Source organism: Quercus robur, chromosome 4 (assembly GCF_932294415.1).
Source record: "Quercus robur chromosome 4, dhQueRobu3.1, whole genome shotgun sequence".
In the NCBI taxonomy this organism is placed as follows: domain Eukaryota; kingdom Viridiplantae; phylum Streptophyta; class Magnoliopsida; order Fagales; family Fagaceae; genus Quercus; species Quercus robur.
This window is the reverse complement of record NC_065537.1, coordinates 18,474,328-18,496,445: the sequence shown is the minus strand read 5'-3', so window position 1 is coordinate 18,496,445 and position 22,118 is coordinate 18,474,328. Positions and strand designations below refer to the sequence as shown.

At 34.3% G+C, this 22,118-nt stretch overlaps 3 protein-coding genes across 4 annotated transcripts; 2 read left to right on the top strand and 1 right to left on the bottom strand.

Moving 5' to 3' along the window:
* The first annotated feature begins 4,569 nt into the window (after positions 1-4,569).
* Positions 4,570-6,149, top strand: LOC126721491 (uncharacterized). Its single transcript, XM_050424527.1, has 2 exons — positions 4,570-4,916; positions 5,855-6,149. The coding sequence occupies exons 1-2, from the start codon at positions 4,570-4,572 to the stop codon at positions 6,147-6,149; spliced, it is 642 nt and encodes a 213-aa protein (XP_050280484.1).
* A 7,065-nt stretch (positions 6,150-13,214) lies between these two features.
* Positions 13,215-13,766, bottom strand: LOC126724383 (SEED MATURATION PROTEIN 1). Its single transcript, XM_050428944.1, is given in 1 exon segment — positions 13,215-13,766. A coding segment is annotated over 1 exon segment (324 nt). The 5' UTR covers positions 13,638-13,766; the 3' UTR covers positions 13,215-13,313.
* Positions 13,767-16,556: 2,790 nt separating this feature from the next.
* On the top strand, positions 16,557-21,371 carry LOC126720752 (uncharacterized). 2 transcript variants are annotated; one of them, XM_050423544.1, is made up of 6 exons: positions 16,557-16,729; positions 16,851-16,919; positions 17,168-17,239; positions 18,322-18,945; positions 19,028-19,253; positions 19,349-19,986. In XM_050423544.1, exons 4-6 carry the CDS (start codon positions 18,322-18,324, stop codon positions 19,810-19,812), a joined length of 1,314 nt encoding a protein of 437 aa, XP_050279501.1. In that variant the 5' UTR covers positions 16,557-16,729; positions 16,851-16,919; positions 17,168-17,239; the 3' UTR covers positions 19,813-19,986. The 2 variants fall into 2 exon arrangements, with proteins under 2 accessions (XP_050279501.1, XP_050279502.1); XM_050423545.1 differs by lacking the exons at positions 16,557-16,729; positions 16,851-16,919; positions 18,322-18,945; positions 19,028-19,253; positions 19,349-19,986 and adding exons at positions 20,107-20,463; positions 20,582-21,371 and having other exon boundaries at positions 17,058-17,239.
* Positions 21,372-22,118: the final 747 nt, after the last annotated feature.

The window sequence follows — 22,118 nt, the reverse complement described above, 5'->3', positions numbered from 1 at the left end:
CTTGGTCCTATTTTTGTTTAATAATCTGGCAGAGGTGGACAAAATTCTGAAGAGCCAACCATGGAGTTTCGATAAACATTTGATAGTAATGCAACGTTATATGAATGACACTCCTGCTAAGGACCTTGCCTTCGACAAAGTTCCTTTTTGGGTACAGGTTCATGACATTCCTTTCAGTTTTCAAACAAGAAAGGTGGCGGAGAAACTTTGTGAAACAGTGGGAGATATTTTGAAGTCAGATGCAACAGATGATGATGGGGGTAGTTTATTCCGGGTACGAGTGCTGGTGAACATAACTAGCCCTTTATGTTGAGGCAGGGTGATTACTTTACCTAACGGAAGTAAACATTGGATTAAATTCAGATATGAGCGCTTGCTGAGCATATGTTATTGGTGTGGGAGGTTGGATCATGATGACAGAGAGTGTGATCTCTGGATTCAAAGTAATGGAACTCTAAAGATGGACTAGTAATAATTTGGGCCGTTCCTTTGAGCTCCGCCATATAAGTCCTCTGGTAGAGACGTCATCTACGTGCCGGGGTATTATGAGGAAAAAAAGGGTAAAACGAGGGAGAAAAATGCTGAGAGGGCAGCACACATGGCGGCAAGGGCAGCCCCTGCTACTCCACAACCTGGAACAGCGGCACCTAAGAGGGAACCGAGGAGTTGGAGGGGGGTAATAACTCCAAATTGGTGGAAATAAATGCTGCAATGATTAAGGAAGAGGTTACCATTGAGATGGGATTTCAGTTGAGAGACAGCTTTAATCCAAAAGTTAATGAGGAATTAATGCCTGCTAATAATGCTCCCACAACACAAAAACCAGTTTTGATTCAGAAAGATAAGTCAGCGTGTCCAAAGTTGGTAATGTTAAATGAGGGACATGGGAATCCAGTTGTCATGGAAATAAATGGGGGGTGGGGGGGGGGGGTATCTCAATTCAATTCACACTCAATTCCCTCTTCAAGGAATCAATGCTCGGTTGCAATTAATGATACAAACCTAGCCACCTCAACTCAAGGAGTTTTACCTCATGGATTGGACGACCAGGATGAAGCAGTAGCCTATCAATCAACGACTGAACTTGTAGGGTAACATAACAGCCTCAGAACATGGAAACATGTGATGAGACAAGGCAGTAATGGAGTACATGCAAGCCAACTTGAACCAAAGAAGAAGAGGAAATCAAGCTTCAACACACTAGACGAACCTTACCCCCCCCCCCCCCCCCCCCCGGCCCAACAAACATGTTCAGGTCCTTTCTGACTATGATGACACCTCAAACACATTGGTGGAGGCTGCAGTGCAGCCCCGCCAAGAGCCATGAGTCTACTAGTGTGGAACTGTTGCGGGCTTGGGAACCAGGTGACAGAGAGAGAGAGAGCTTGGAGATTATATCCGGGCAAAAGATCCCTCCGTCATGTTCATAGCCAAAACATGGACGGATGAAGCTAGGCTAAAAGTTGTGAAACGTAGATTGAATTTTGATCACGTGTTTAGTGTACCAAGAGTCAATAGAGGTGGAGAGCTTGTGGTATTTTGGAAGGATTCAGTGAAGTTGAGGGTGGATACATCATCTAAAAATCACATTGACTATATTATAGGAGAAGGGACTGAGGGAGTATGGAGATTCATCGGTTTTTACGGAGAACCTATAACCCATAAATGCCACGAATCGTGGGAACTCCTTAGGCAATTGCATTTACAGTACAACCTTCCTTGGCTTTGTGCTGGGGATTTCAATGAAATAGCTAAAGGGGCAGAGAAGCAAGGAGGCTTAAACCGAAGTCATTCACAAATGCAGCTGTTTAGGGACACTATGGATGTATGTGGGTTTATTGATTTGGGGTTCAAAGGTAATCCATTTACTTGGAAAAAACATTTCAGTAATGGACAAACTTTGTGGGAGAGACTGGATAGAGGTTTGGTGAATAATGAGTGGCTATTAAGATATGGAGGAACAATGGTACATCATTTAAGTTGCAGCACATCAGATCACTGCCCTTTACTCATTGAACCAAAGATGGTGGAACCTACAAATCCAGAAAAGCTTTTTCGCTTTGAGGAAATGTGGTTGGCTAAAAAGGGCTGCTCGGATACGATGAAACAAGTGTGGAGTAAGCAAGATAGTAGGGACATCACTTTAGGTATTTTTCCAAAAATTGAAAGCTATGGAAAAGCATTAAAGACGTGGAGTAGTACTAACTTGGGGAGTGTTAGAAAAGAATTGAAATTGAAGGCTCCTAGCAAAAGCTCCTAGCACAAGCCAAATTGGAGGCACTCACAACTGGAATTAATTTTCGGGCATGGAGCTTGAGGAATGAGGTAAATAATTTATTAGACAAGGAGACACAGATGTGGTTTCAAAGATCACGTGCACTTTGGGCGATCCATGGGGACAAAAACTCAAAATACTTCCATAGAAGGGTCACTCAAAGATATAGGAGGAATAAGATTGAAGGGATAAAGAATGAAAGGGGTCAATGGTGTTCGGATCCTAAGGAAGTGGCTAAGGAGTTGTTGGATTTTTATAGTGAGTTATTCTCTTCAACACAATCATGCCACCCGATTTAGCCTTAGAGACAGTTCAATGCATAGTAACCAAAGAGATGAACAAGGATTTGCTAGTTGAATTTACTGAAGAAGAAGTCAAGAAAGCCCTCAATCAAATGGCACCACTCAAAGCACCTGGCCCCAATGGCATGCCACCTTTGTTCTACCAACATTATTGGGAGTTAGTGGGTAAGGATATCACTACTTCTGTTTTATCTTTCTTAAATTCAGCCTACCTGAACACCTAAATGACACCTTCATCACCTTGATTCCCAAAGTTAAAAATCCGGAACTAGTCTCCCAATTTCGCCCCATTAGTTTGTGTAATGTGTTGTACAAGATTTTTTCTAAGGTGTAGGCAAACAGATTGAAAAAAATCTTACCCCACATTATCACGGAACACCAAAGTGCATTCACAAAAGACCGCCTTATTTCTAATAACATTTTAATTGCATTTGAATCCCTTCACAGCATGCAAGACCACAAATCCACTAAAGAGGGTTATATGGCCATAAAGCTTGATATGAGTAAGGCCTATGATAGAGTTGAATGGCCTTTCTTGGAGTGTGTGATGAAAATATTGGGTTTCAATGAAAGATGGATAACCCTTATGATGTTATGTGTGTCAACTGTCTCTTATTCTATCCTTATCAATGGTGCTCCTCATGGATACATAAGGCCAACTAGAGGGATTAGACAAGAGGACCCCCTATCCCCTTTTCTCTTCCTATTATGTACGAAGGGGCTGCATGGTTTACTTACCAAATCAGCTGCTAGAGGAGACATTCATGGCTTTTCCCTATCTAGGAGAAGCCCTCCACTAACCCACCTTTTATTTGCAGACGATAGCTTGCTTTTTTGCAGGTCTAATTTGGAGGAGTGCCAAAAGATTTTGGAGATTTTGTAAGTTTATGAATCAAGTTCCGAGCAACAAATAAATAAAACAAAAACCACAATCTTTTTTAGCCGCTCAACCTCGGATGAAAGGAGAATGATGATCAAAAATACCTTGGGAGTGGAGGAAATAAGGAGCTATGAGAAGTACCTAGGTTTGCCATCATTAGTGGGGAAGAACAAGAAAGCAAGCTTCAATTACATAAATGAGAGAGTTTGGAGGAAATTACAAGGGTGGGAAGAACAACTACTCTCTCAAGCGGGTAGGGAAATCTTATAAAAGCGGTTGCCCAAGCCATCCCTACATATTCCATGCATTGCTTCAAACTGCCTATTGGTTTGTGCAATGAACTAGAGGGGCTCATTAGGAGGTTTTGGTGGGGACAAAGAGGAGACCGAAGGAAGATAAATTGGGTGAGATCGGAAGAGTTGTGTAAGCCTAAAAGTGAAGGGGGGATAGGTTTCAAAGACCTAGCATTAATCAATGATGCACTCTTAGCTAACCAAGCATGGAGGTTGCTTCAAAATAAAAATTCTCTACTCTATAGGGTGTTCAAGCCAAAGTTCTTTCCCAATTGCTCATTCATGGAGGTTTCGGAATCACAAGTTAGTTCTTATGCGTGGAGAAGTATCTTAAAAGGAAGAGAAGTATTGAAGGAGGGTATGAGATGGAGGGTTGGTGATGGGTCCTCAATCAGTATTTGGACTGATCCGTGGCTGCCTTCAACTTTCTTGCCGTTCATTTCGTCTCCAATGGTGTCGGGTTGGGAGGAAGCAACAGTAACCTCTCTATTGGATGATTTTAATCTGGGGTAGAAGCAAGACACATTGAACTTACTGTTCAGTCAAAGAGATAAAAAGCTGATTAATTCAATCCTGTTGTGTGGTATATTGGTGGAAGATGTATTGATGTGGCCTTTCACTCCAATCGGGTCTTATACTGTAAAATTGGGTTATAGATTCCTCTATAATTCAAGGACTTTGGACAATGGAGAATACCAATCGGATGATAACAGATTATGGAGGAAAGTTTGGGGAATGCAAGTTCAGCCCAAGGTCCGAAACTTTCTGTGGAGGGCCACCAGGAACTCTATCCCAACAAAACAAAATCTCAGACGATGAATGGTCCTAACTGATGATGGCTGTGATCACTGCCATAGTGAACCCGAGGATGTGCTCCATGCACTATGGACATGCCCTTCAATTTCTCGGGTTTGGACACAGACCAGTCTGTGGGAGAATTCGGACCCCAGCCCACGCTTCTCTTGTTTCAAAGATTTGGTGGAAACTATCGTTGAAACAGGGAAGGACCTGAACTTGTTTGCCACAACAGCCTGGGCAATATGGAACAGACGAAACACAATGAGAACAAGAGGGACACATGTATCGGTGCAACAGGTGCATTATGAGGTGCAGAAAGCAAGATCAGCATTTATTCGTTCCAGCCAACCTCGTCCCCCTAAGCTGATGTCTCACTCTATTTCTCGGCCTACATGCAGGGGCGGCCCAACATAATTTGGGGCTTAAGGCGAAAAATTAATGCGGGACCTTTAACATGTAAATATTAATTAAACAAAATTATTTAATACTAATCAAATTAAAGTTAATTTGATACATTAAATACATAAATAATACCAACTAGACTAATATTAATTTCATATAGAGAATTGAATATCATAATTGAATTATAAATATTAATAAAAAGAAATAAAAATATATTGTGATTGAAAAAAATACTTTATTTTGGATATAAGACGATGCATAGTTAAATAAAGTTGTAATCTAATTTTTAATTTTATATTTTGATTTTAAGAGAGAGAGAGATAAATATTATTTGGTGTATGGTTTTGTAGGATATTAATTTACAAAAATCAAAGTCTCAAACTATTAGGGGAGATTAATCTATAATTGATGATTTAACACATTTGCAACATCTTTTTGAAATATTTTAGGGTTTCAATTGAGTTAAGGTTCTATTGGTCTCGTACTTTGAGAGTCTTAATAGAAATGAAAAAGAAAAATGCGCTAATTAAAAACACTATAAAATGTTCAAAATATAATGTAATATTGTCTCTCATTGATAAACTTCGTCAATTTAACTAATGAATGTTTATATCACATTTTTTGTGATTAATAACATGACAATTTGTAAACCAATAGTAAAATTTGTATATCACTAATAAATAAATAAAATGTACAACCTTTAGAAAATATATATGATTTTATAAAAATTTGGACCTTTAACTATAAATAATGGGGCCTTTTTTTCCTAAGGAATTTTTTTTTTTTTTTTTGGTGGGGCCTTAGGCCTAGGCCTAACTTGCCTAGGCCTTGAGCCGGCCCTGCCTACATGGAAGCCTCCACCGTTGTCAAAACTCAAAGTCAATTTTGACGGAGCTGTGTTTAGGGAGGATCAACGTGCCGAAGTGGGAGTCATTATCCGTGATATAAAGGGCAGGGTGTGTGCGTCGATGACAGAAAGCTTCCATCTCTCGTTTTCTATTGCTGCAGTAGAGGTTTTAGCAGCAAAAAAGGCCATACAACTCGCCAAGGATCTTGGGTTCCATTCAATCATCCTGGAGGGTGACTCAAAGACTACCATTGACGAACTGTTGAGCAAGAATTCTCCCCTGAACGAGTATGGTCATCTACTGAGTGAAGCTAAAGAAGTGGCAGATCAGATGGATGTAGTGGAATTTTAGTTTGTGCAAAGACAAGCTAACAAGTTGGCCCATAATATTGCTAGACATGCGAGACATGTTAGCGAGTTTACGGTGTGGATGAAGGATGTTTCTCCACACCTTCTTTCTGTAATTCAAGTCAATTCGGCTATTCATCAATAAAATTACAGTGTTCTTTCTCAAAAAAAAAAAAAAAGAATTAAAGTATATTTAAAGTATACCATACGTAATAAATAAATAAGTATATATGTGTATACATATATATATATATATATATATGTATGTATGTATGTATGTATGTATGTATGTGTACTAGACTCATCATATGTATCTTTTTTATTTTTTATTTATTTTAGATTTAGTGAAATAATGTTTAAAAGTGAGATAAAAATAGTGTTCTAATTTTTAAGATATTTTTGTATGTGAGAGTTGATACAAGTTTGAAAGCCTAAAACATAGGAACTTTTAAAAAAAAATAGTAAATTACTCTTTTAACCGGTTTGTGTTTTTAAATTTAAAATTATTTAACTAAAAAATAGAGTTATTTTTTAGAGTTTAAGAATTTATGTTAAGATATTTTAGTACGTAAAATGGTAAAACCCAAATAGGGAATCCTATTATTAATAGTACAGATATAATGCCCCCTCTTAAAAAAAATTTCTAGCCCCACCATTGAATATCGTTATGTATCCATTGCCATCTGATTTTAGTACACAATCTCTGGTAAGTAAATTTTGGTTATTGGCCATACTTGGGGGAAATTTTGGTTATTGATCATCTTGGACTTTCATTTTTGTTTTTCTATTTTTTAAATACATAAATTAATATATATTTTTTCAATTAAAATACTTACGTGGAATTTTTTAAAGTATATTAAAAAAATATAATAATATCATAGGGGCAGAGAGAAGGAGGGGGGGGGGGGTATGGGGCCATACCCTTTGACTTTTCAAAAATCCTCAATCTTTTTTGTATTTTTGGAGTAATTATTAGATACTCTTAGAGTACCAGAAATGCATACTCTCCTCTCTCACATAATTGTGAGTCTTATTATTAAATTTTTGGTGGGACCCACAATTTATGTGAGAGGGGAGAGTATGCATTTATGGTACTCCGGGAGTATTCAATAGTTTTATGTATTTTTGTTAATAATAATAATAATAATAATAATAATAATAATAATAATAATAATTTTGGCCATAAATTTCAATAACGACCACCCTAGATTTTTACTAAAAATATGTAATGCATTTATGTAGTAGACTAATGCATTTTTTATTGCCTCTAATTTCTCTTATGTCATATATAGCTCATTAAATTAAAGCATATTTAATGTATACCATACGTAATTCAATTATATTATATTTTTATTAAATTGAATTTCATATTTTTAGACATGTCAAGACTTACATTTTTGTTTTTGCAAATATGTAAAGACTTACTTGATGTAAATATATATATATATATATATATTTTACATAACAAAATATCTTATGTTAAATGAAAATTACAAATCTTCCGTGTATAAGCAATAAATAAATAAACAAATACCCATGCTTTGTGCGTGCAATGAGACACTTTATGTTCTTTATTTTAGATTTGGTGAAATAATGTTTAAAAGTGAGATAAAGACATTGTTCTAATTTTTAAGATATTTATGTACATGGGAGTTGAAAATTTTTTGAAAGCCTAAAACTTAGGAACTTAAAAAAAAAATAGTAAATTACTCTTTTAACTGGTTTGTGTAATTTAAAATTATATAACTAAAAAATAGAGTTATTTTTTAGAGTGAAGAATTTGTGTTAAGATATTTTAGTATGGAAAATAATGAAACCCAAACAGGAAATCATATTATTAATAGTATAGATATATAGCCCTCTTTGAAAAAAAAATTTTGGCCCCGCCATTGAATATCGTTATGTATCCATTGCCATCCAATTTTAGTACACAATCTGGTAAGTAAACAGATAAATTATACATTGGAGGCTTAGGAAATAAGCTTTATTAGTAAAACTCTCTTTTGTTGATTCTATTAATCAATTGTTCTAACAATCTAATCTGGAAAAGAATAACTTTGTTAGGAAAATTGAAGAAAAGACTGGGAAAAAAATTTCATGTTGTTTGATCCATCAGAAAGTCCACGAGAAGGTCCATAGAAAGAGATTGGGAGCAGTAAATGAAAATTTACTAGGAAAATATTTTTTTTTCATTCATAAACAAAAAAAAAAAAGAAAAAAAAGAAAGCAGGCATTAGGATTTTTATATTAATTTCAAAGGGCTTATTGATTATTAAGATGGTGATTTAATATATATTTTTTATTTACATATAATTTATTATTAATCTATGCATTACATAGTTATACTAGTGGCTTAAAAGAGAGTACTTAATACCGTACTATTAATGCAGGACAACCCAAACAAAATTAAAAGATATGAAAATTGGAGAGGATAAAATTGAAGTCGACGGATCCGTTCTCCGAGATTAACCAAAAGCGACGGTATTAAATAAGTGGACTGATAAGTACAGATTAAACGACAAACATAATAGGATACGCCTCGGACGGAGAAAGAGGGACATAGACAGATCCTCCATGGTGGACGGATTCCAACTAAATGGACATGAGGGGGACGGATAGAAAAGCCATGTGGCATCTACATGGCCTAAGTGGTCTCCAAGAAACCCTAAATGGAAATGTCTTGCCCCTACGATTAACCATAATTAACGAAATCTCTATATGGGAAGAATCTCACAAAATACATGTATTTATGAGGATGTTCCTCACAAGGAAACATCTTCTTTGCCAAGAAATAAAAGTCGGTTCTACACTACTATAAAAACCCAAAACTCTCAAAAAGCAAGGTACGCATAATTTTACTCCGGCTCTAGCACTCTAGAGTTATAAAAATTCTCTAATTTAACCTTCAGAGGGTCTTTGGCTGGTACCACACCGGTACTCTCTGTAGGATTTTCTCTTCTTCTTTGTTGTGCAGGTTTTGTCTAGGACACGTGAGGATTGTGTGGCTTACTGAGGATTTTTCAACATTATCAAAAATAAAATGATATGACATAGGAGTTAGCACCTAAAACTAGGTTAGAGTCAACACTACGCAAAAAAACAAATAGGGGTTGGCACTTAAGATAGAACTAAAGTCAATACCAGACCAAAAGACTACTTTTTTTTTTTGTTTTTTTTTGTTTTTCATTCATCAAAATATCAACTAAGTCCAAAAAGAGTACAAAAGTTAGCATATATAAGGAGAACTAAACCCTAATTCTAATTGGCATAGGAAACCCCAATTACTTTATTACAAAAATAACCGTACTTCAAAATATTAAAATACTGATAGCCTAATAACAATTATATTTTCAAAATATATAGCCATGTTAATTTGTTTAGTTAGCATTAGGCTACAACTAAGTTGGAAACCAAACTTTGTCCATAAACACCTGTCCCGTTAATAATATATTAGGTCCTTACAAAAAAAAAAAAAAGCCCAAGAAATTTTTTATCTAACTAAAATTTTGATAGATATGTAACTTGTAGTATTGATAATGAAACTATCATGCAAATATTTCAAAATAAGAAAATTTGTAGAAGAAAATTGTTAGACTTTATGTATTTGTGTGTGTATGTTTCAATATATAAAGTTCTCTTTTTATTAAATTTTGTATAATTTATGTTTCTTAATAACCACCATAGAAAATGTTCCTAAAACCACCACGCCCCGCATCGTATATTTATTAAAATCATACCAAATCAGCATTTGAACAGTCAAACCGGTACTAATTTTGACCGCTAAGATAAAATCTTAACTTTTACATTGGCTCATGACATACTTAGAAATAAGTGTCGCAATTTCAAGTATCATTTTTGAAATTTTATCTCTCCATTCGACCTAAAATGAAACATAACATATACATTAATTATATATATATATATATATAAATATAAATATATATATATATATATAAATATGATTTAATTACCATTTTGGGTCCTAACATTTCAAATCTAACAATTTAGTCCCTAATATTATGGTGTTATATCAAAATAACCTCTGTCGTTAAGTGGTGAATGAATAAAATTGTTGATATAACTAACATAACTACGTACATTATCATTAATTTTAAATATTATTTACGTATTATTATTCAAACTCAGCATGGAATTGGTGTCATGGATAGTGAATATAAAATTCTATCCACTTAAATAATGGAGTATTAGTGGCAGTATTATCGGTGTAGCAAATTGAGTATTATCTCATTAATGTGATTCACTATGATATGTGATACCCAATTTGCTATGCTAAAGCTTACCAAAAATTCCATACGTGATGCGGCTTTATATTTGGACAAGTGCCTGAAACAACCTGTGGTCAACTCTAAATGCTTCAACCAAGAACACCTGAATGATATGAAAACATTTTAGAAAGAAGAAAAGCTATAACATAAACCCCCTTGAAGATGATGCTTCTAGTCTAGTCAAATAAACATTTCCAATCAAAATTGATGATCCTACAGATATGCTTATAGTTTTAATTTTTTATTAAAAAATTTAGCCTTTTATATATGTTTATATAAATATAATATATTTTAATTCAGTTTATGTTTAATGGAAATTTATTTTTCAATACTTAAATTATTTTATTTTATTTTTTTCATAATATGCTTAATCAATTCTAGAAAATCATGGTTAGAGTTTGGAATGTAAAAAAAAAAAAAAAAATTAAGAACCGCTTATTTTTAATACAATATTTAAATTAAAAAAAGTATAAACATAAATGTAAATATAAACATAAACATTCAAATTTATTCGTTTACAATACATAATTTCTTTATTATTCCTGGGGTTGCTTTGCACAATTGTGCCGTGAGAAAAGCACTATAAATCGGTTTAGAGTAAGAAAAGTAATATGTATTGGTTTAAAAATGGTAACTTAGTTGAAGGAAGGACGCCAATTGCATTCAGCATTTCAATATGTATAGTTTGTATTGTCTTAGGCAAAACAAAACACAGAAAATAGTTTTTTTTTTTTTTTGGGAAGTTGTTGAATACCTCTTTATACACCACAATTTTTACTAACTTTACTCTTTTCTACATTTTGATCATCCCTTTCTCTAATTTATGAAAGAAATGCTTCTTTTTTCTTTTTTAGGGAGGGGGTGTTTTTAGGGAGGGGGTGGGAGTTTAAGGCAAATATTTACCTCTTAGCAGCGACAGAACCAGGATTCATACTTAGGGGGGCCAAAGCTTAAAACCAAAAAAAAATTTATGAAAATAAAAACTAACATCTATTTCATATTCAACAAAATACTACCTACAAAATAAGTATTTTTTAAACATTTCATATTATAAAACACATCAACAAAGTATAACATACAAATAAGTGTTTCTTATTTTATGTGCAATTTTTGTTTTGTCCATATTTATTTATTTTTTAATTTTGGTTTTGTAGTTAAAGAGGCATGAATTTTATTTATTTAGTTATTTTCTTGTAGGTTAATATCTAAATATTTTAGAGGAGGAGAGACAAATATATATATATAAATAAGGGCAAGAGAGGGGGTGGGGGGGTGTGGTTTTGTGGCAATGGCCCCCCTCTTGCATGGTGTAGGTAGACAACTAAATTTCCCCTACCCTTGGTTGTTTTCTTGAAAACGCTGTTAGTAGCAACAAATACATGATGGAAATTGAATAGTCGTAATTTTGATGCATTTGCTTGCTCAGGTTAGTTCTAAAAGAACTCTAGAATAAAGAAGATACTTTTGATAATTTTCTTGCCACATGAAATCGAAAGAACTTGTGACTAACTGAAAACAAAAGGCAGAGAAATAGTTCAGTACTTGATGAACTTTGATATTAACTTTTAAGTCGTACTTTCGACAACTGATTGCTCAATTCTTCATGTCTGTCCTCGTACAAACATTGTCTAAACAACAACGATTAAATATCTATATACATGTGTGTGCATCGTACAAAAAAATCCCAGCAAAAAATAAAAAATAAAAAAACATATAGAAAATGTGCAGAGAAGGAGATATTAAGTACCGCGATTAAAGCAGAACAAGGTGGTATTAAAATAATATAAATATATATATAGCCAACATCTGTTTTGTTTTTTTTGTTTCTTTTCGATTTGTGTATTTTTTTTTTTTTTTTTTTTTTTTGGGAGAATCAGTAGGAGCAACATCTTAGTTGTCCATATCCATACTTTCCAGTTTTAAAGCAGAACGGAAGGTAATATTAAAATTTTTCTATTACTTCGATGAAAGAGGAATTTTATCAAGGAAAAGTAGAAAAAATATGATTGTTCGATGTATCAAAACTTACTAAAGATGGTCCATTGTAAGAAAAGTTGCCAAATGGATAAACAAATACCTATATAGAAGATTTCAATAAGGTCTGTTTGACCAGGGCTTGCAATTTGCCAAATTCTAGTCAAATTATTAGAATGGTGCAATCAAAGGGAAAAGTAGTTTGGGTTTCTTTTAGTATTTGCTTTTTAGTAAACTGCAGCAGAAGTAAAACGAAAAGGACAGTAGACATGCTTGGTAAAGAGTTTAAAGCAGTATTAGACTATTAGTTATCTCAAGAATGCTTCACTCAGCGGCTATTCCTGGCTTAGATCATCACCCAAATTGCAGCCGAAGTCAATCTAACTTTTGCTTTGGAAATGAAACAGTACTGCCAGAATCATCATATATCTGAATGTACTTACCCAAAGATCATATTTGTAGGTGCCTTTGGTATCGAGTAAACTATCCCATAAGAGATGTATACTGCTAGTGGAAAATCAGGAAGGCAGAATACACAAAAATTGAAAAAGTTAGTTCCAAAACTAGAAAAATTGAAACTTGAATTAGGACCATAATGTGAAGCACAAACTCTTAGGGAGCATAAATAGACAGAACCAGAAATCCTGGGAAATCTACTATGAAGATCTAAACTTCTCTGGTCTGGTTGTAATTTTTTATGACAATTTCAGACGTGAAAAGTAGCCCTCAGTAGTACTGCAGTAGCAGTATCCTAATAATTGCATTAAAAAAAAAAAAAAAACCCTTATAGATCTCGTTTTCTAAATTAGTCATGTAACAAACGATAGTTATTAAACTAAATAAGTCATGTAACAAATGAGACAAATAGATTGTTACATAAGTGGCTCGATAAAACTGTTAAGAGATCTTCATTTATGATGAAGTACCGGTGGTGTATTTTTGGACATGTTTCCGCTAGGTTTGATGGTGGTGTTGGTAGAGGGATCCGTGACATCTTCTCCACGGTGTTGCTGAGTTTGGTTGGTAGAATATTGAGGATGATCATCATCATCATCATGAGTTCCCTTATTAGGAATATTTTGGGCACTGGAAAAGAGATCAACAGTTTCAGAATCTGCTATCTTCCCACCTTAAAGAGGGGTGCCATGCTTGTAAGCCACCCTTAAAACTTCATCTTCATTAAGCTTTGCCTGTGAAGTCCCATACTCGATATCATCCTTGCTCTTTGCCATTCTCTCTTAATTTTATGAATCCTTTGGTTTGTGTGTTGTGAATACTGAATGGTTGCTTCATGGCCTTTTATTATTGCATGTTGTGATTTATGTAAGGTTATGAAAGCAGTACGTGGCAGATTCCATCAAGGAGAAGCTCGCAAGTGTAACTTATATTTGCTGCGTGGCTTGAGTTTTGCACTCCCAGCTTGCCATGTTTTTCTGTTGCACTTGCAAAAAATTATTTTGGAAGTTATTGTCTGAATCATTACTCTATGAATATATGTATTTTTGCTCTAATAGTTTTTTCTAATTTGTCCCATCTATGAAAGTGATGCATGAGTTCGAGAAGTGGCAAGCTTTGTTCGTGTGTCTAGATGGTCCCACAACACAAAACAATACAAGGATTTAAGTGGAACATATACAATGTTGAATAGTTCATGGTTGGGTAGAATTGTAGAACTTGTAAAAACTGTGATACGGGAAATTTTGGTGAGAAAAATAGAAGGATGATGTGTTAAATAATGATAGGCACACAGTATTTTTTTTAAAAAAAAATTTACACGGTGTATACTCAATGAGTCTATTGCGATCGGAGACCATCACTTTCTCGCAAGTGACCATAAACCTTTTTTTTTTATTCTTTAAGTTTTTAAATATTTTGAATAGATTACCATCACTTTTATCATGCACCAATCATAATTGGTTATATTAACCATTAGAAGGAAAAAAAAATGTTGCATTCTTTAAAATTATTGCGATGATATACAAGAAGTATAAAATCTAAAAAATGCCACATAAATGTTCAACCACAATCAGATTTTGTGACTTCCTCTTGTGGGTTCTTTGGGGAACGTAGGCCTGACTACACAAATTTGGGTCGACTCATCCTAGATAAATCACAAAAGCAAATGAAGGCCTATGGGGAAAAGATTTGAAATAGAAGACCTAAAACCGATCCATGATGTGGCAATCATGGTTGGAATCTTTGGTGCAATCTTCGGAGCTGGAATAAACAATATAAAGGGTCGGAAATAAAGAATCAGAAATAAAATATATCTATTCTCTGCAAGTGATGGTCGCTGCATTAAATCTATGGATGCTTTTGTTTAGTCTAGTGTTAGCTGGAATAGGCATGGGAATTTCAACCACGACCGTTATGTATAGCTGAAACCTCCATAACTCAGATTTGAGGGAAGTTAATGAGTATTAGCGACATCTTGTTGGTCTCAGATGTGATGTGGATGGCAATGTCGTTAGATTGGAAATCACAGCAACAAAAAATTGTAAACATTGTGTAACATGTTCAAATGATTGTCTAGGAGTATTTATACGTGATCATATACCTCTTGGGAAGAGACATATCTGTTGTGAACAGATATATCAATTCCAAGAGTTACATTATTATCTAAATACCATTTCAACTAATATATATCTACAGAAATAAATCTCACCTCTCGTGAAGCAACACTATCCACCAAATTATAAGAAGATATTGCACATGTAATGTGAAGGTGTACCATGTTATGGTGTAATCACCTATCACAATTGTATATTCACATCTCCCACTTGATTGCACCATAACTAATGGTGTTAGCTCTAGTCGACAATAATAATGGTCCCATGGTTTTGCCCCATGCCAACTTTCATCTATGATATTAAATCCATATATAGGCGTTAGTGCTTGACTCAGCTAACTTGTGTACATATTTTTGTCACCCTACAAAGACCGCACCCTTTATTATATGCTACTTTTGTAACATACTCTAGATGACTTCCAATTCGGTATCTTTCAAGTTCACGACATATGATGTAGCACAGACAACATAGGCTTTCCTATAGCAGCAAGGGTGATGGAAATTACGACGCAAGATCAAGGGGGGTGTCAATAGAGGCCATCAAGGTGACAATGTTGGAATTGCATGAAATTTGCCAGGTTGAAAGGAAACAATATTCTGATCAAGACTTGAGTTTCAAGTATCACCCTACTTTAGGTGAATTCCTTCATTAAGGTCTCAAAAACAGTGTTTTTACTATTTTTAGTAATATATATATATATATATATATCATAACTTTTCGTTTAGAGACATTATTTTCAATTTTTGTAATTATCTCAGTTTTGCTATTTTGGCAAAAATTACTATTTTGCCACCTAAATACATGATTAGCACGAATTAGGGTTTCTAGGCATTTCTTAGCCACCCTAGGTTTTCTTTATACTATTTAAACATATTGTAGCCTCCAATACAATTTAGTTTTCAGATTTATAAAATACAGACTTTGTCTATTGTTCTTAGTTAGATTTCAGAACCCTATCATCTTATAGATTCAAAGGACCCATCATGGATTTAAGGTTTTTATTTAGAAGTTAACATGTTTAGTTTCTTTCTCCATATAAAAAGCAACATGTTTGTTTTCTTGCAGCTTCTACAACATCAAAATCAGTCTCCCGGCAATATGGCTGTGGCAAAGGGAGTTTTAGCCCAGGCCCATTTGTTACTAATAACTTCAGTCATACACAGTTATTTATATATGTGTTGACTTACATTAAAATTTTCGTTATGTACTTCCTTTAGGCTGTGTTTGGATGGGTGGAATATAGGGAGGATGGAAAATGGGGAGGGAAAATGGGGTGGAAAAGTTAATTTTCCACTGTTTGGAATGAGGGAAAAATCAGAGAGGGTGGAAAACCGGGAGAAGCTTTTCTCTCCCGGGCCCACAAAATTCTTCCTCCCAAAACGGGAGGAAAATCAGTGAGGGAAAACTGCATGAGAAGTTATTTTACCAAAATACCCACCCACCTACCCTCATTCATACCCTCACCTACCCAGCTGAAGACTTTTGCCCACAAACCCACTTTCTCTCATCTTCTCATCTCAGCTTCAAACCGTCCAGCGGTCCAGGTACTCCTCTGTTTTCTTTTCTTTTTTCAACGTGATCTATTGTTTCTCATCCTCATTATACTCCTCATTTTCTTGTTGATTTTTTGGTTTCGTATGACATTCAATTTTTTTTTTTTTTTTTTTTTTTCATTCGTTTATGTATCATGCACTCATTAGTTTCATTTTGTTTTTTTCTCCAACCAAGGGTGATTTCCTCTCCAGCCGTGACAGGTATGATCTTCTCCATTTTTTTTGCTATTTGATTTTTTTTTTTTTTTTCGTTCTTCTCGGAATCTTTCTCCAATATATATATATATATATATATATTTTTTTTTTTTTTCATTCGTGACAGGTATTTTCATTCGTTCTTCTCGGAATCTTTCCAAAGGGTCTTAAGATCATACCTCTCCAGCCGTGACAGGTATGATCTTCTCCATTTTTGACGCTATTTGTTTTTTTTTTTTTTTTTTTTTTTTTTTTTTCGTTCTTCCCGGAATCTTTCTCCAATATATATATATATTTTAAATTCTTTTCCCTTTAATATATAAAGAATCCGTGTATTGATTGTTTGTTTTCTTCTACTTCGGACTTCGGTGCCTTTCACTCTCACTCACTGCCTCCTCTGCTTCTCGCCTTCTCTGTGCCTCTGCTTCGGACTTCGGTGGTCAGTGGCCGAGGCTCTGTATCTGTGCTTGTTATTCGCCTTAAAATTTTCAGTCAGTTCAGTCCACTACTCCACTGGTAACTTCTATTATCAATTATTCTTTCAATTATTAGTATTTAATGAATTATAGGGCATTATAGTTTACATTTTACAGAGCATAGCATTTTAGTTTACATGTGTTCCTGCCTTTGTGTGTGTTCATAGTTGGTGGATTTTATTGTTTGGTATTAGTTGTGATTGTGCTTGAGTCTGTTGGTGTTAAGGATTTCATTTATTAGTGGTTGTGTTTTGCTGAATCCATGTTAATTTTCATCCAAGTTTGCTGAATCCTGTTGGTATTAGTTGTGATTGTTAGAATCCATGTTAATTTCCATCCAAGTTTGTGTGTAATGATAACAGCAAACTTACCCCTCTCCACAGTTTTTATCTTTCTCTGGATTTCCATCACAGAACTCTTGATTTACAGCCTAAGAATACACTCTGCATAGCCTTATCACAGCATCAATGACCGTGTAACTTTTACCACTTAATGCTAACTATAACCCTACAAATGCAATAGATTTTATTCTATCCTTTCTATTCTATCCAATTATCGGTCTCAACATTCTCATTTGTCCATTTCATCCTTACTGTTCTTGCTCTCTCTCTCTCACACACACACAAACACACAAACTCTAGGCAACATCTTTGTCATATTCCTATTGCTTATGAATGGTTGATACATCATGGGCTTTGCAAGCCTAACATTCTCTCTTTGGATGGAAATTATATAATATGGCTATGAAATTGGTCGTGATTATGGTATATGCTAAAAAAGAATAAAAAAATAATACATTTTTTAAGGGATAAAACCATATGTAGTTCTAAAAGTTTACACTAATATCCAATTTGATCCCTAGATTTTAGAAAGTAGCAATTAACATTACCTACCAATAATTTGTCTCAGATTAAGAACTTGAGCTTGACATAATTTCTTACATGATTAGTTATGTGTATTAGTTTTTTTTTTTTTTTTTTTTTTTATATATATATATATAGTGTTTCTTTGGTAGTTATGTTTGGGATGATAAAAACAAAACAACAAGAGTAAGGTGCTTTAATTAGTAATTATTATGACCAATGTATTGATTATTTTTTACTTGTGATGGATATTTGGTAGATGGATAATTCAACTAATTGGGATAATAGTCCACCGGAAGATTTGAGTAAGAGTTGGGAGGAAAATTGTCAAGATCAATTAAGGAATATTCATGAATTGAACAAATTTGGTTTGCAACTTTTGACTGATTGGCAGAGAAGACGAGATGTAGCAATTTTGCAACTTCTTGTACATGTGGTGCATGGAATATGGATGATGGGCATATATTGTAGTCCACGTTATGTGGATAGAGTTCTTACCGAAAGTAGTGCGGAAAGAGAAAATGTTAGGCAAGAATTACTAAGTGAACTTAGATGCAGTAGGAAATGTAGAGACATAATTCGAATGGGGCCTTATGCCTTTGCTAAGTTGTGTGAAATTCTTCGAGGAACTGGCCGTCTTAAAGACACTAGGAATGCTTCTATTGAAGAGCAAGTAGCCAAGTTTCTTTACATTTTAGCACATAATGAGAGAATCCGTACGGTTTCCTTTTTCTTCCGTCGTTCTAATGAGACCGTAAGCCGTCATTTTCACAATGTGTTGAGAGCAGTCATCTACTTAGAAGATCAGTTCCTTCTACAACCTAATGGAGCAGAGGTTCCCCAACAGATACGAAATAGTCATAGATTTTACCCATACTTTAAGGTAAACATATTTTTAAGCAACTATATGGATTGCTTTAATATGAATAAAAATTTCTTGATTTAATAGATTGCTTTAATTCCAGGATTGTGTAGGGGCTATTGATGGGACACATATTCGTGTAAAAGTGTCAGCAAAAGATGCGCCTAGATATCGAGGGAGGAAAGAGTACACAACTCAAAATGTATTGGCAGCATGTGATTTTGACATGAGATTTACATACGTTTTACCGGGATGGGAAGGGACTGCCTCTGACTCGAGGATAATTAAAAACGCTTTAAGTAGGGAAGACAAACTTATAATCCCTAGAGGTAATGTTAAGTTATAAATACAAAGCATATTCATAAAAAATATAGAGAATTACTTATATATAGTGAATTACTTATATAAATTATTTTCTTAATAGGAAAATATTATCTAGTAGATGCGGGCTTTATGCTGAGAAGTGGACTTATGGCGCCATATAGGGGTGTACGTTATCATTTAAAAGAGTATTCAGCACGTGGCCCAGAAAATGTTGAGGAACTATTTAATCATCGACATTCCTCTTTGCGCAATGTCATTGAAAGGACATTTGGTGTGTTGAAGAAACGATTTCCTATTATATCTGGAATGACAGAACCTTTTTTTCCAGTTGATACAGTTACTGAGATTATCTTGGCTTGTTGTATATTGCACAACTATCTTATGGGAGTTGATCCGGATGAAAGGTTGATTGCAGAAGTTGATCAAGAGATTTCGAATGATGACATACATAATGAAGCTAGAAACAATAGAAATGATAGTGATGCAGATGCTAGAAGAGGAGCAATATTACGAACTAGTATAGCAACTAGAATGTGGAATGACTATGTATCGCATGATCAATAATTTTACTCATTATGTTATGAGATTTGACTTGCTTATGTGTATTTTTCTTTATGGAATAGTTTCGAATGGAATGACTATTGCTGAACATTTACCAATAGTTGCTTTTGTACAATTATTATGTGTACTTTATTAATGTTTTAGATAAATGTTCAATTACTAGTTTACTTATAGCAACATTATGTTATGTCGTATTTTGTTTTGTTGGTTTGTTTGAAGTATTTATATGTGAATCTTATTAATTTCTTTGTAATAGTTGTATGTAATCTTGTAAATACTAATATGTTTAACATGCAGTCTTTAAAAATGCCTAAGACATTGAAGAAGACAACTGATAGTGAGTCTAAAGCGACTAACATGAGATGGACTGATGACATGGATGGTTTCTTACTTAACGTCATGTTGGAGGAACAAAACAATGGAAATAGGCCTAATGGAATATGGACTTCTCATGCTTTCTCAAATATGTGTAAAAAGTGTTCAGAATCGTTCGGTTATACAGTTGAGAAAGGTAATATCAAGAATCGCATCAAAACATTGAAAGGTACTTTCCATTCATGTTATGACCTTTTCAAGAACATGAGTGGATTTGCATGGAATCCTATTACTGAACTTTTTGAGGCTGAAGATGAAGTGTGGGAACCTTTAATAGAGGTTAGTTATATTTATTTTGATATTGTAAAATGTTTTTTAGAGCAAGTTGATACATTGTGTTGGTATTTTGTTGTAATAATAATAATAATACTAATAAGTGTATATTGTATTTTTATAGGCAAACCCAAATGCTAAAAAATGGAAAAGAACTCCAATTCACCATTATGAGAAGCTGTTTGATTTGTTTGCCAAGGATAGGGCAAATGGTGAAGGTTCTATAAGTGCAAAGGAGAAAGTTCGTCGATGGGAAAAGGACAGAGAGGATAGCGTAAATTTGGAAGAGAATATTGATTGCTTTGGTGAGTTTAGCATGCCAAATGTAGATTCATATTCTCCAATGGTCTCTCCTTCCTACTCATGTGAGACATCGTCCAAGAAGGCGAAGAAAACACCTGAAATGGTTGAAATGCTTGAAAAGCAGATGGAAATTTTTCAATCCGGAATTGATAATGTAGCAGCAAGTATAAGGCAAGGAAATGAAATTGCTAAGGAGGGACTTGCGATTATGATGCAAGGACATGAGATTGCTAAAGAGGGACTTGCTATCATGGAGAGAGGACGTCCACGTTGTTACTCTGAGGATGAAGTTTTTTCTGAATTGGTGAAAATAGGAATACCGACGGAACACCAACTTGATGCTATGCTCTTCCTAATTAAGGATCCAACCAAAATGAGAGCATTTTTTGGTGTTCCAACTACTGAGTTACGTCGACAAATATTGTTGAAGATGATGTATCCTAAGGAACCTTAGTGATTGGATAATTGTCACTTGACTGTTGGTAGTAGCTAACTTTTTTGGGTTGAATGTAGTGTAAATTTGATTTGCTAACTTTTGATAGTAGTTGACTGTTGTGGGTTGAATGCAGTGTCAACTCACTTTTGGTAGTAGCTGAATTTTGATTTGCTAACTTTTGTGGGTTGAATGTAGTATATTACATAATTAGCAATATTTGATGAATTTGTATTTCAGTTAAGACACTAGAAGATAATGTAATATTTTAACTTGTATTGTGCTATGGATGAATGAAATTAATATAATTTTGTTCCAAAGTTTTATATTTTTTCTTGGTTCAGATCTGCATTTTGGACTTGCTAGGTGTGTTGGATTGATGCTAAGAAGAAATTCAAGAGGCTAGTATGGCAACCTGGAAGGAGCAGTGTTGGGACCATACTGTGCTTGAGTAATATGTTAATTCTTGTTATAATTATGATTGACACCTATCCGCTGCCTTATAGAATACACTCTGATGTTAAAATTTTTTGCTTTGTATGATTTATGTAAAGAATACATGTGTAAATTCATTTCTTTAAAATGATTTTGCAATAGTTCTCAAGGTTTATATATTTTAGAAATCTTCTTTCATAGTCTTAGATATTTTTACCACTGTGGGGTTAGAATTCTAATGATTTTAATTGACAATGTAATATCTAAACTGTAGTGCGAATCCTACATATCTAGTTGTGGGTCATTGACTTATCCTCAACTTGCAAGTTATTTTTTCTTTTTTTGACATTGGTGAGATAATGTTTGTATGATGGTTGACAACGGATTATATTATTGAAGAGATTACAAAAGTTGGCTTTGTCCTATTCAAGCTCAAGGATGGCCAATGGCTCTAAGGTGCCGTGATCTAATTGGTGTTGCTGAAACAGGG

Bases quoted from the DNA above. Each gene is read 5' to 3' on its own strand.
- LOC126721491 (XM_050424527.1), top strand. From the start codon at position 4,570: ATGGTCCTAACTGATGATGGCTGTGATCACTGCCATAGTGAACCCGAG. The intron at 4,917-5,854 runs GTCTCACTCTAT...AGCTGTGTTTAG, and splicing joins CCTCGTCCCCCTAAGCTGAT to GGAGGATCAACGTGCCGAAG.
- LOC126720752 (XM_050423544.1), top strand. From the start codon at position 18,322: ATGGATAATTCAACTAATTGGGATAATAGTCCACCGGAAGATTTGAGT. The intron at 18,946-19,027 runs GTAAACATATTT...CTTTAATTCCAG, and splicing joins GATTTTACCCATACTTTAAG to GATTGTGTAGGGGCTATTGA. The intron at 19,254-19,348 runs GTAATGTTAAGT...TTTTCTTAATAG, and splicing joins CAAACTTATAATCCCTAGAG to GAAAATATTATCTAGTAGAT.